We start from the raw sequence: 13,639 nt of genomic DNA, 5'->3' as shown, positions 1-13,639 counted from the left end.
ACACCCTCAAAGTGTATATAAATATTAGAATAATATGCAAAACAAACTGTCAAGACAAAGCTATTAGAAGCTTCCAGCAGGGGAGGATTTTGTTGTACTGTGCTAAATAACAGAAATGGCTCTTTGTCTCCTCTGAATATTTATAGAGGCTAATGTTTCCAAAATTACCCACATGAGCCATAATTGCTCTCTGCTTTTTAGTAACCTTTACCAATCCAAATAGGATGTTGTTGCAAAGGATATGATCAGTAGGAACTGTCTCCTGTGCACATCCCTTCTGTTCTAAGCAGGTAGAAAAGCAGTTGAAATATGCACATGTACGCAATGATTTTGCTGTGTTTCTTTTGCTGTCTTAATGTAGCTTTTTCTGCTGGAATCCAGAGTAACTATTGCTGCTAAAATCTATTCCTTGGGAACTGGCTCAGTTCAAGTTTCTTCCGTGTAACTCTTCTCCTCTGCTTCCCTTAGTGCCCAACAGAGAAGCAGTCAGGTTAACAAAAGTGCAGTGGGAAATCAGGTAGGCACCTAACAGAGAATGGATAATGGCATGTGCAAGTTAACCCAAGCTGTTTGGTTTTCTTGGCTGCGTTTTCCTGTTGTGTCTCATTGACCATTTCTGCTTCAACCGTACATAAAACACATCATCATCGCCTTGTTTTGCTGAACTTCTCAGAGCCACCTGACTCCCATTGTTACCATCATTTATTGCTTAGAACTTTCTACTCCTGCTTGCACTGCTGGTCAGTGTCTCCCCTCCCATGGCATTCCCTCATGGATCTCTCATGTTGCACGTCCATGTGTTTTGTCATTAACTGCAAACTTGTGACTTCCAGAATCCAAAATGCTGGTGAGTACTTGCTTTTGTGTGCTTTGCCACAGTGTTTTCTCACTTCTCCTGGGTTCACAGCTTAACAGCAGTGAAGGGCAATTCAGCAAGCACAAGTGGATTTGCCTTTCCCTCTGCTGAAACCTTCACAAAGTTGTTGACTGTGCACCATAGGCCTTTCTCAAAAAGTAAACAAAGAGTATCTGGTTGATGGCCTTACGTTAATTAGCATTTTCACTGAGGTTCATTAATTGTTTGTTTCTTTTTGTTGCATAAGAATATGAGACTGATTCTGCAAGATGCTTGGGGCTCCTGAGCTTTGCTTCTTTCTTTGCTTTTGTGTGGACCAGGAACTCTCAGAACTTCGCAGGATCAGTCCTCTTCTTAATATGAGATAAAAGTAATAAAAGTACTACACCTTGGAGAGTTTATGCTCACTTTGAGGGTTTTGCAAAGTCTTAAACAGAGGGGAAAAAAAGCGTTGTGGAACCAGTACATACTTTAGAAGGAAATAAAAAATTCTGGTAAAAATAATTGAAATTAAAAAAATAAAAGTGAAATTTTCTATAAATAATTACCAGTGTTGAACATCTTCCTGATGTTTTCACGTGCAGTTTGGTCAAACAGCACTCAGGAGGTGAAAGGTCAACATTTTCAAATGTGACCAGTGAGTTTAGATCCCTCAGGTCATAAACCCGAGGTTTCAGAAAATCTCCTGTTCTGCTGCTCTCACAGGACGAGAGTTGTTGGCATTTTCTGAAAATTCAGTTATCTTTTGGGGGGCTAGAAATTCGATCTCTTCCTCCCACCAAGAAATTGCTAGTTATTTTCGAGACATTACTTAAAATAATCCAATAACTTCTTGGATGGGATGGTCCCCTGCAGCCTGACCAGCATGAGTGGCATTTTTGATGTAATATATGGTTTGGATTAAAATGAAAAAGAACCCTGGAAGGTCTAAACACTGAAATGGCTTCAAAGAGGAGGCTCTCCCCTCTGAGGAGAGATTTCCTCCTTATCGAGCTGTGCCGGAACATGTGTCAAACACAACAACTGTCATCACTTTGGAGTGTCCCATAAAAGGAAAATTGACCAATTATCTGACTCTTCAAAAATACACAAATAAAATGAATGATTTTTTAATTAAGTGAATGTTTTCTCTCGAAAGAAGTGGAGGAAAAGCTTGGCGTTTTAAATTCGATGTTGAGGCTTGATTAATTCTGGTATAAAGGACTTTGCTGAACCTTTTATTTTTGAGATAATAAACAGATGTTTATAAGTTAATTGTTTGGAGTTGAAAAGAATGGGAAAATGTTTCTGAAATGAAAGTTCATTTTTGCAATTTGCTATTTCAGGGAACCAATCTACCGCCTTCAAGGCAAATTGTACGAGCTAAGTTCTGTAAGCTTTATTGTTGCTTTTTCATTGAGCTTCTCAGAGGGCAAAGTTTGTCTCTAACTCACTGGTTTGTTGAATACTTGCTACTAAACTATTTAATGTTGAGCTGTCTTGTCTGTAACACTTCCTCAACGAAGTATAATTGCGGTTCATCACTTAACTGCTTCTAACCTGCTGGTACAAGTCTGAACTAGTATAACTTCAAATGTTGTAGAAAACTTTGCATAGAATTAATATTTTTATAATTTACTGAGTTCCTCAAACTAAAATGACTAATTGGTGTTATATTTTGTTATGTAACTGGAAAGCAGTTTTTATCTGATATAAGTGCCTCTATTCATAGTGGATCTCTTTTTGAGTGGTGGGCAAATCAGTTTCTGGTAACCAGAAGGAAACAGTAGCTCCTGTGTAAATGAACATGCTGTTTATGGGTGCAGGTACTCTGCTTGTGTTTTGTTCGTGCCAAGGAATTAGTTTGGATAGAAAAAGTGAGTTTTATGAAAGAAAATATTTAAAGCTGTTTTAGCATTCTTTTCAGAGCACCAGGAGGATCAATATATCATGGACAAATTCTTTTTCTAACCCTTCCACCTCATGAGTAAATAAATACTTGAATGTCTTTAATATTACTAATTAGAATTAATTGTCTAAACTGCAGTTAATTTTATAACAAGTTACTCCTGGTTCAGTGATAGGGGCAAGAAATAAATCTCTCTGTGTTGTGTGCAGTCTTTGGCAATATCTGTGATGAAAACATACACTTTTCCAATTTTGTTGCCACATCAACAAATTGTATTAGTTACAAATTTAAACTAAACATGTTCAGTTATGGAAAAAGGACGGGGCAGGACTGATTCTAACCAGTTGAATTGAATCCCTTCGGAGATCAAGATCACTACGTTTTCCCAAAATAGTGGGATGCTCATTTGCAATCTGTTGCTTTTCTTCTTAGCAGCTGCTTTGAACTGGAATGATGCAGATAACTATTAACTATTTCTCTGTATGTTGGGAATAAGATGAGCCCAGCAATACCTCATTTTTGGACAATAATGCCAATTCCTCTTAACATGTTTTTGCTCCTCTTTCCTCCACTACTAATTTATCCTCTCACACTTAATCTTTGGCCTTTTTTTGTTTGTCTTTTCTTTGCTACTGCCTGAGGTTTTGACCTGACTCCACAAAGTTTCTTTTTAAGCCACAGGTTAGTCTGTCTTCTAATTTGCTTGAAGTAATCAGTGTAATGCTTGGTTTTACACAGGGTCTGGCTCCTGAAAGCTGACCCACTCTTAACTGTGTATGTTGTGTGCTGAGATTTGTTTGGGTGACTAAAATGTAATGCTTAAATCTCCCCTTCATGACAAAGCTTTGAAGATGGTGTCACTGCTCCATGTGCTGAACTGATACTCGGTGTGAGGGAAGGCAAGACAGTCAAATTATAGAGCATTATATGTCATTTATATGAAATTTTGTTTTGAGATTTACTTCAGTGGCAAAATCTGCTGCTGTGCTTGAAGTAGCCCCTGTAATTGCAGAAGAGGCTCAGTGTGAACTGTTTCAAGTCACTGTCTCAGTGGTTTGGAGATGTGGGTCTGAAGGCTTTGTCTGACCTGCCTCTTCTGCAGTGTTACACCACCAACCTGATTCACCTGTTCTGGACACATAAGTAGCATTCAGACCCCATGGGTTGGCCTGAACTTTAGTGCTAATAAATAACTTTTCCTGTAGTAACCCCGTTTTTTTTCCTTTTTCTTTTAATGCTGCTCTGTAGCATACTTGGCTGCTGCTTCTCTTCAAATGTACTTAAATCCTGTTATCTTGCATGACCCAGGAAAAAAACGTTTATGGCATTTTTTTAAGCAACCAGATGGAAATGGAAACCTGTGCCTTGGTCAGTGAGGTGGTCATGAAAAGTCATGACAAGGCTGCTGTCTTAAGAAATGCCAGTATTTCTGTAAAAGAAGTGGTGCCCAAGGGTTCCCACATTCAAGAATGTTTCAAAATTTAGCATCAGGAATCATGCTGCTTTTGAATTTTCATTTATCAAGTATTACCATTCTAAATGACTACTTATTTTTTGGGTTGAGATTCCTGCATGTGTGACTTATTCCCCTCAGTCTTTGTTTAACTGTATTTGGAAGCATGTTTAAGTTTTTTACCACAGAGTGCTTTGCTTCAGTAGAGACTAAATTTTTCTTTAAAGCAGACCTGTATTGGGGACTTCAGCCACTGTCATTATTTTTCAGTTATGTAATATATTGTGCAATGTCAAAAGATCTTGGTTGTGTTCAGTATCAGAACAGATCTCATCAGTTTATGCTCTGACGTGGCAAATTACAGTGAAATACTGTATTAGGTTTCCCCTCTAATATGAAAAGTGAGATAATCTTCATAGTTGAACACAAAGAGCCCATAGCTTATCAGAATGCTTCACAGAGTAGTTTTTCCAATTTTTATTCTCTCAATACACTTACTATTTGATAACACGTGTTGTTATGACAGTGACTGGAAGATAGAGTAGTACTGGGAGTTGTGTTCTGTGTTCAGAATTATTTCAATGGAGTTAAGCAACACAATTTTAATAGAGTTATGTTAACAAGTGCTGCTGCTGGAATGTTGTGGGAGTAGCCAGTCTCATCATTTTCACACTTGTATTTCTGTCTGCCCAGACAATTTCACTTATTTTGAAATCATTCCTCAAATACTTCTTTAGAGAATCAGAAAGTGTTCCATTTCCTTAAATACATTTCTTTTACGAATACCTCATTTGATTCAGTGCAACGAAGAAGTTATGCAGCAATACAGAAAATGTGCTTATTGTGTCAAATCCTGCTTTCCTGTTTATCTGTGAAGTCCTGGAGAGTAAAAACTACAAATATGATTTGGGTTTTGTGCAGCTGAACTATGAGAAAATGATTTCCTCCTGGCTTGTTCACGTGAATTCGTAGCCTCGAAGTTTCATTTTTCAGACACCCAGATTAGGTATCAGGATCCTGAAGGAAGGAACTGTCATCTCTTGTTCATCCTGTGCATGGAGTCCAACTACCGGTCGGAATATTGTCCTCAGGAGCTTCTGGCAGTGCCCATATTTTTCACCTTCCTGAGCTCATGTCACTGATATCCGCTTTGCACAGGGTGACATTTAGAAATATGATTGAGAATATTGAAATGGTTCTCTTAGATTCGAACCAACCAGCAAATGAACTTGGGAAAATAATGAAACACACTGCTTTCATTTTTGAAGCTGCAGGACTATAAAACATTCCTAACACTACAGTTTAAAAAAACCTCCAAAACAATACCCCAGAGATTTTTTTTTTTAACTTCAGAAGTATCTTTGAAAATCATAACTGCTTATTGCCCGTGGAAGAACACTTATTTCTAAAATACAGCTTTTTTTTTTTTTTTTTTTTTTTTTGAGAAATTGGCTGCAGTCTAAAGTTTAATTCAGCTTCTCGGGAAAGTAAAAGTGTGTTGCTCAATCTCACTTTGTCTTGAACTTAGACCTTGATCCAACATCTCCCTCCCCTTTATCTCTGACACTGGTGCTGAGTATTTTATAAGTGTAGCTCTTTGTAGTTAACAGAATGTACCTGGGAAATAGGAGGAATTCTCTGAATAGAACATGAGGCTTAGCATCCTAAGCTCAGCTTCTCCCTCTTGATGCCCCCTGGAACAGGTTCTTAGTATTTTAGGTAGCTGTGAGCTTTCACAGTGCCCAAGATATTTTAGGGCACTGTGTTTTCCCAGAGGAGTACAGATAAACAGGTCTAGAAATTTGCACATGTGAAAATCACATACCCAGGATATTGCTGTAGGTTGGTGTCAGGCTCTTTGTGCAGTGCTGTGTGGGAATGACAGCTGGATCTAATCCTCAGCACACAGGATTTTTGAGGAAACAACTGGCAAATTCCTTCCTTTACGAGACAGTGACCAGTGTTTGTATTAGCGAGTCAGCTTGTTTCTGTCCACCCCGAGTGATGGTTCTGCTGCTATGGGGAGATGTGTTGGACTGCACATGACAGTCTTTTGGAGCTGTGCAACCTAATGTAGTTCCTGCATTAGAAATACTAAAAATTTCATTATACTTCCTTTATGGCTTGCATAGTTCAGATTTAAAAACCTGGGCTTGGTCTGTTCTGAGACCTCGACCACAAATGTGTTCTTGTCAAATGGAGAAAATTCGACTCTTATTAACATGTTTAGGGGCTTATTAACATTACAGACCCTGCAGTCATGGTGATGGAATAAGCAGAGAATGTCACTTCCCTTTCCTTTGAAGTGCTCATCACGGATAAAGTTTTTGAACCAGCTACTCAGGTGTTTCTTACTGGTTTGCTTTTAGAAACAACCTCTTTATCCTCCCTGACATCTCTCTTCAGATCTTTCACCCTATCTGAGCTGTGTCTCCAAACTAGTTCCCAGTGGGGGGCTGCCCCAGCTGTGGTTCCTGGATGTGGATATGAGCTTCGCACGGAGCAACACTGCATTTTCAACTGCAGATAGAATGATTCAGCAGCATCCTCTCTCCTACCCTCTGATTTCAGTTTCTTTCTAGTGTGGGAATACCCACCCTTGTCCGTGTGCTGTGAAGTATTTAGTCTGCTGTACAAATACAGCTCGCCGTGCTGCAGAGCTAAGTTCAGGTTGCTTTTCCTGCAAATCTGTTCCCTTGGCATTTGTGTGGTTCAGTGCAGAAAAAAAAAAGTAGAATTAGTTTGGTTCCACAACTTTCTCTCTGCCAACTGCCTGAAGGCCAGTACACTGACTGTATATACATGTTGCTTGCTTCCTGTGAAACGTTCACTTCAATAAACATCGTAAAATAAAATGAGGATTTGATGGGTAATCAAGTTCTTATCAGTGCATTTCCCTTAACTTGCCCTCAGACAAGCATTCCATCTTTTTGTACTCACTAATGCCCCTCTTCACTTAGTGTTTTTTTTTTTTCCCAATGAACATGAATATTAAAAAATACTGACCAACTTCTGTAGAAACCTTTGCAGAAGAGGCTGTTCCATCCAATCTGCTTGTGCTGTACCCTTGAGTCTCTTTACAGGAGTCCTGCCCAGTCCTCTTATTGCTTACTCAAACTTCAGAACCAAATCAGTGCTTTCTTAGATATTTTCTTACAGACAGAAATCCTGTGGACTGGTTTTGGATCTTCAGGGCTTTTCTTACACTGCTGGCCTGGTTGGTAGTAAGTGGGAAAACACGATCATCCAATTTGAAATGAAATTGATACTCTTGGATGATGTGCATTTCCAATACAGTTTCCTGCTTTTCAGGTGCCACTTCTGATCTCTTCTTTGGTTTAGTTAGCAGATTTAACTTAGTCCCTTGCTCTGTGCAAAACCAAAGCTGTTTTTTTCAGGGAGCTTACATGAACATCCATGGTGAGTGGGAGTGAATTGTGATTCTGGAACTTGTATAGATGACCAGGAATAGATGGTGAGCCGGGTTCTTCTCTACTGAGTTGCTGACAGCAGAGTTACTGGTCTTGTAAAGCCCTGTGAGAGGAATATCAGTCTCGAATATTTCTTTAAATCCAACAGGAAACTCATGTTTCATCAGACAAGTCTTTGGCTTGTGTCTGTTTTATGAAGTTCTGCTTTACCCGTTTTCTCCCCCAATTTTTATTGCTGCCTTAGGCTTTTTCTTCTTCTTTTCTATTTCTCTTCTACCTTAGGAGAAGAAAATACCTCTCACATGCCTCTCCTTACCCCTTCCTACCTTAATTTTAAATTAACTCTAGAAGAGCTCTCCACTTTGTCACTTGATGCAACCCAGTTTGAAAATTCCCAGTGTGTGGCAGAAACCACTCACTTTGCTAGTATCTAAGTGCTTTTCCTAGTATCCAGCTTTACAAATGACCTTTAGCAATCAGACTAGAACAGGATAGTCAGATATAAAGTTGTATGGACTTCTACAATGTGTTGTTGTACAGCAAATAAATACCCTCAAGTTTACACGATCCTTAACACACACATACTTGCTCTAAATACAGTATTCTAATAGTTGGGCTTCTCCCTGTCTGCAGCCTTTTGACTGAAAACATATTCATTTTATTACTTTCTTTTTGAAGGAACCTGCAAAACCCCTTGAATTTGCCAGAGACTGAAAAAATGCACCTGTTTATGCTTTATTTAGCGAGTCTTCATTTAAAAGAATGAATGCAGCAGCAGAGTGAGTAATGTCAAGTGAGTAATGATCTAAACTTGTGCCTGACTGCACCTTTGCATAGGTCATTCGGAAAGGCTGGCTGACCATCAACAACATTGGCATCATGAAGGGAGGATCCAAGGAGTACTGGTTCGTTCTGACCGCGGAGAGCTTGTCCTGGTATAAAGATGATGAGGTAAGGAACGAAGAACTTTATACTACTGGGGAAAAGAAAACTACTAATTCAGTCTTCTCATACCAGCTAGAAATATTAAATCAGCTTGTACAGCCTTGAACTGGAAGATTGTTTTAAGGTTTTAGCTGTGTTCTTTGAATTTCTGTTTTGATTCGTGAAGAATGCTGACTGTCTGAGACTTCTGTTGAAATGCTGATAACAAGTACAGGGTGTTGTGTGGGGTTGTTTTGTTTGTTTGTTGTTTTCCCTTTTTCCTCTCTTCCTGTGATTTCTACACATTGCTCTGAAAAAGAAAAAAAGGGAAAAAAACCCAGGCTGTTGTGAAATGTTGTGGATGTTTTCCTATGCCTGTTTGGGCTGCTCTTACACATCTACTTAAGCTGATCATAAATCGTCTGGGTAAAGTTACTTCTAAAAGTAACTCCAGCAGTTGGTTTAATGATAGCAGTTCTTCTTCGTCCTCATATTCTGAGATGATGAAAAACCTGTCTGCAGAGTTCTGTAGCTCTTGGTATGGATTTTCAGATTTGACCAAAAATGTGCCTTTGTGGATGATCAGTAAATCTGAGGTGAGTAATGTGGGAACTGGCAAAAGCATTTCTCTGGTAAAAAGGTCATCCAGGTTGCTCGCTGTATTGAATATATTGGTAGGAAGCTTGTTTGTTCTGTTTAATTACTTTTTCAACAGTGTATGTGTTGTAATGATGTGCTGTATCCAACCCTCCAGCAGTATTTTGAAGGTTAAAATAGGATTATTGTGTGTGCTATCAGATTTACAATGAGGCCTTTGGTGGGTTATTTTAAGGTTTGTGTTGGTGTTCGTTGAAAAATTGTGTTACATTTAAGAAGAAATCCTATTTTTTTTCTGACTTTTTTTTAAAAGTTAAGTATTTCCAGCAAAAATTTAATGGTTTTTAGGGTGAAGCAGTTCATTGGATGGAAGAGCCGCAGGTAAAGAGAAAGTTTTAAACGAGCTGTAAAACATCACTCAATCTTTCCATCTTAATCTAAATAATAATCACAACACTGGCTGATCCCAGCAAAACAGGGACCTGGTCGATGGGGACTGCAGACAATTCATATTCTCTTTGAACTAGTGTAGTGTTTTACTGCAGTAGATTTTCTGGAGGCACTGGGGAGAGGTCCTGCAGTGCACATGGGTAGAGTCGGAGCTTTCCTGAGTCCTGCAAATCCAGGGTGTGATCCTTGCCATAGGAAGTTCTCTCAGTAGTGCTGCTGATGGTGGAAACTGTGCTGGTCAGTAGGGTTTGTTTTGTTTTGTTTTGTTTTGTTTTTTCCTTAGGTCAGTAGCTATTTTGGGACAGACCTTAAGATTGAGGGACAAATGAGGGTAATTTTGGAGATCTTGCCCTTTGCCCTTTTATTTAAGTTTTAAAGGGATTCAAATATATATACTGTGACAGGAAGACAAGTGTGTGCCAGGCAGAGGGGAGGAGCCAAGGGACAGATGTTAAGAGGGGAAGTTTTATTCTCAAATTGCTGGAATATACTTTGAAAGAAATGCAAAAGTCACATTATGAATTTGAAAACTTGAAGCTGCTGGGTTTTGTGATTTACCTTGAGGTTACAAGACCTTGTTTTTTTAGGTTTGGTGCAGGTAACGAACTAAAACAAGCGAGGGGGGTAATTAACACCCCTCCTATGTTCTGTCTCAGGCCATTGGAGGTGCATCCAGAATATGCTGTGGCAACGTTTAATGTAGTTTTTTAGGGTTTTTTGAGTGTGGTTTTGTTTGATGCGGAATATAAAAATTCCTAAAAAGGCTAATGGTATGTCTTGTGCTATGCAACTTTAAAAATAAATAATTAATTTTGATAGTCTGCTGGAGGGAGTCACCTGGAAATAGTACAGAATAGTATATGGAAAGAAATGGCCACTGGGTGATTTCTATATACATATTTTAAAGTAATGTCTCTTAATTGCAAACAGTTATGCTTTGAGAGTCATGAAAATGCCAGTAGTTCATTCAGGCCAATATAGCAGCTCACTGAGAAATTTCATGGAGTGGCAAGAGAAGATAATAGGATAGTACTATTCTATCCTTCACTGGTGGAAAAAGTTCTTCCCTAAGTACAGATTAGCTGTATAATTTGATTATATTTTCCTGGTAAAGAGTATACAAGATTATGATTTTTAATTTTTTTTTTTTTTTGTACTGAACCTCTTATAGTAGGACTGAAAAAAAAAATGAGTAAGGTCTGTTCTGTCTACTTTTTGAAGAAGGTCAAAGCCACAGCTTGGCTGTTAGTCAAAAGACAAGTGACTTGTTTCAGAAACAGACACTATGGGCTTTGAAAATAAAGAAGCAAATGTATAATCTCCTGGCTGAATTCCAGTTTTTATAATTTTGCCTCCTTAAAACGTTCTCCTCATTTCCAGCGTGGTTTGGTAGTTGCCACATCCCGTTCTCAGCTGGTGACTGAACTGGCTTTGTGCGGGCACCTTTCCCCCGGTGACATTCCCAGTGTCGGGGATGTGAGAAGTGACAGCGGTGTTTGTGCCTCTGGCTGTGCCCTGCGGGGTCCAGGGGGGTTTGGAGCCCCCTCCTCCCTCTGTGCTGGTCACTGCTGCTCCAGTCCCTCCCAGCAGCGCCAGTCTCTGCATCACAGCTGGGCACGGGGCAGAGTCAGCTCCCACCTTTGTTCTCTTGCCACAGCCATGGGTTTGTTCCCCCTGTGCCTGCACCCCTGAGCAAGGAATGTTGCAGCAGCTTTGGACCAGAGAGCTCTGACAACGTACTTTCCAAAGCTCCAGTGCCTGCTGGGGCCTCCGGGGCTGTGTACCCCCTCTAGTGTAAGCTGAGACCATTTTCTAGTCTGGAATTTACTCTGACATCAAAATCACTCCGAGTGCTAGTGGTTGCTTGCTAGTGCCATGAGAGGGATGTAAATTGCGTCCTTTATTTGTGAGGTGCAGCTTTTATAAGTGATGAATCCACAGTGGAATGCATTTTGAAACAAGTTGCTTTGGCAAAAGGCTTCAGTTTTTGCTGATGATATCAGTGTTACAAAAGAAAAAATTGGTTTCTTGACATGGTTTCGTTGCTGTCAAAGATACAACAGGATTTTACTCCTTGTGAGAGGGACTCGGTGCCTGAGAATGCTTTTTAGGCTTGTGTTCATAACTCTGCTGTGTGACCAGGACCATGGCTTTGTGCTTTTCCCCTTAAAAATGAAACAAGGAAAACGCTGTGTACACCTTTGAGGCTGCTGTAAATAGGTGCAAGATTAGCACATTCAGTGGCCCTACAAATACAGCTTTATTTCCTGGAGTATTCCCTGTAATCCCAGCTGGAGTGTTGTAAGGCACAGCTACACACACACAGATTATTAAATCTGAGCATTTTAGCTTTCAGTTGTTACTGTCTTGTTAAGTAGCATTAATTGAGGTTCATTGAGTGTCAACCTCAAATACAAAGTTTGTGAATTAGGCACTTCTGTGTTAGGATGAAATGGATTTTGGGAATGTGGAATGCTTGTGAATCCAAAAGTTCTCTATATAAACAAATGGCTGCCATTTGTAAAGTCGTGTAGCATTTTTACAGGGCACGGTCACAGAATGTGATTTTATTATTCTTTTTTAAAGCATTTAGAGATTTTGCTGGCTTTTTGGCGTGCAAAGGATGCCAAGCTGCACTCTAGGATTATAACTTCTAAAAATGTGAAATTTACATTTATTGGGAAAGTCCCCTTTGATCTTATTTCCAAAGAAAATATTTCCATTCTGTTCCAATAGGAAATGATAGCATTGTCAACATCCGGTGATAGATGCAGTTTGTGTTATAATTTCACAGTTTATTCCCAATTGTAAAATTATGTCAGATTTGGGAGCAAGATACAAAATTAAGTGAGGAGATGAGAGAGTGGAAAGGGGAGAAGTTACTCTAAGGTGTGACACTGTGTATGTTTACAGGATTAACTTGCCCCACAACAAACTGCTCTCAGCTTCTGTGGCAGGCAGGAATGTCAGTGAGGTCGATACAGCAATAATCTAATAATGCAAGCTGCTCAAGCTATGCCTTGGAAGTAAATGGAAGGACAAAACATCCGTAGGTGCCACAGAACTGGGTATAAATAAAACTTACTGTTAGTGAGTTAATGAGAACAACTAGGAAAAGAGTACTATAGGAAGCACAGTAAAAATTTCAGCAGTGGGTTTTATTGTCGTTTATAGGCAGTGTTTGACCCTGGGTGGGTTGGAGCACGCGGCTTGGTACTGACCGGCCGTCTGGGATCCAGTGACTCGTGGCTGGAGCTGCTGGTGCAGGTGCTCTGGGGTGTCAGAGCGCTTTCCCACTGGCGGCTGTTCCCTCAGGCTGGGTTGTCATGCGACTGCCTGTCTGTGCCTGCTGTACAGGTGAGAGGATGTTCTGCACAGCAAGTGTAGACAGGCAGACACATGACAACTCCGTCCAGCCAGTCCCTTGGAGCCATCGCCGCTGGTGTGCAACACTTTGTACCAATCCACTCTGGGGGGGCTTTGTTGGGGGGGAACACACATAACAGAATTCAACTTTAAAGCATTAGGAGCTGTAGAACAAGAACAGAACTTGATTTTATTCAGAAAAGCGGCGTTTCGGTACATGAGTTATCGTTGTGCTGACATAGCGGGGGTGCGATTTCAACAGACTGGTCACACTGCACAGTTGGGAAAGCGAAAAGAACCGAAGCCAGCGTTTATTTTATATGCAATTCATACAGGGGTTTGCCTGCAGATTGTACTTGCACATAGTAATTTAACCAGATGTTTTTACTCTTCATGGAAGCACAGAAATACTGAAGTTCAAGATAAAGGATATGTTTATACAGTGCATATTTTCTAGGAGCAGATAAGTACAATAATCTGGCATGTTAAAAATAAAAATCTTTCTGTATAAATGGAGGAAGCCACTTGCACATTAACCCCATTATGGGGAACATGCTGGAAAGAAAAATGGTTGCATTTTATATCGGTTTTGCTAATATGCAAGAGCTACACGTGTGTGATGTTTCTTTCAGTATTTGTCTTGCATATTATTTTTGCATAGTACTTTGTAAGAA

The 13,639-nt window shown here is 39.8% G+C and overlaps 1 protein-coding gene across 10 annotated transcripts in view; it reads left to right on the top strand.

Moving 5' to 3' along the window:
• DNM3 (dynamin 3) overlaps positions 1–13,639 on the top strand; it is a 172,596-nt gene that overhangs the window by 44,745 nt on the left and 114,212 nt on the right. For 7 of the 10 annotated variants that reach the window (XR_003572575.1, XR_003572574.1, XM_027895874.1 and 4 more), the window contains exons 13-15: positions 469–517; positions 2,182–2,211; positions 8,466–8,579. Coding sequence is in view for 8 of the 10 variants with exons in the window: in XM_027895874.1 (XP_027751675.1) it covers positions 469–517; positions 2,182–2,211; positions 8,466–8,579 (193 nt within the window). In the remaining 2 variants the exon portion in view is untranslated. Of the gene's footprint in view, positions 1–468; positions 518–2,181; positions 2,212–3,419; positions 3,426–8,465; positions 8,580–13,639 lie in introns of all 10 variants that reach the window. The other 3 variants (XM_027895875.1, XM_027895873.1, XM_027895872.1) reach the window with 2 other exon arrangements.

The sequence above is a fragment of the Empidonax traillii genome, unplaced genomic scaffold, assembly GCF_003031625.1.
Source record: "Empidonax traillii isolate 1590-97213 ecotype Southwest subspecies unplaced genomic scaffold, ASM303162v1 scaffold474:size1423191, whole genome shotgun sequence".
NCBI classification, from domain to species: domain Eukaryota; kingdom Metazoa; phylum Chordata; class Aves; order Passeriformes; family Tyrannidae; genus Empidonax; species Empidonax traillii.
The sequence above is the reverse complement of the archived record's forward strand: the minus strand, read 5'-3'. Positions and strand labels throughout refer to the sequence as shown.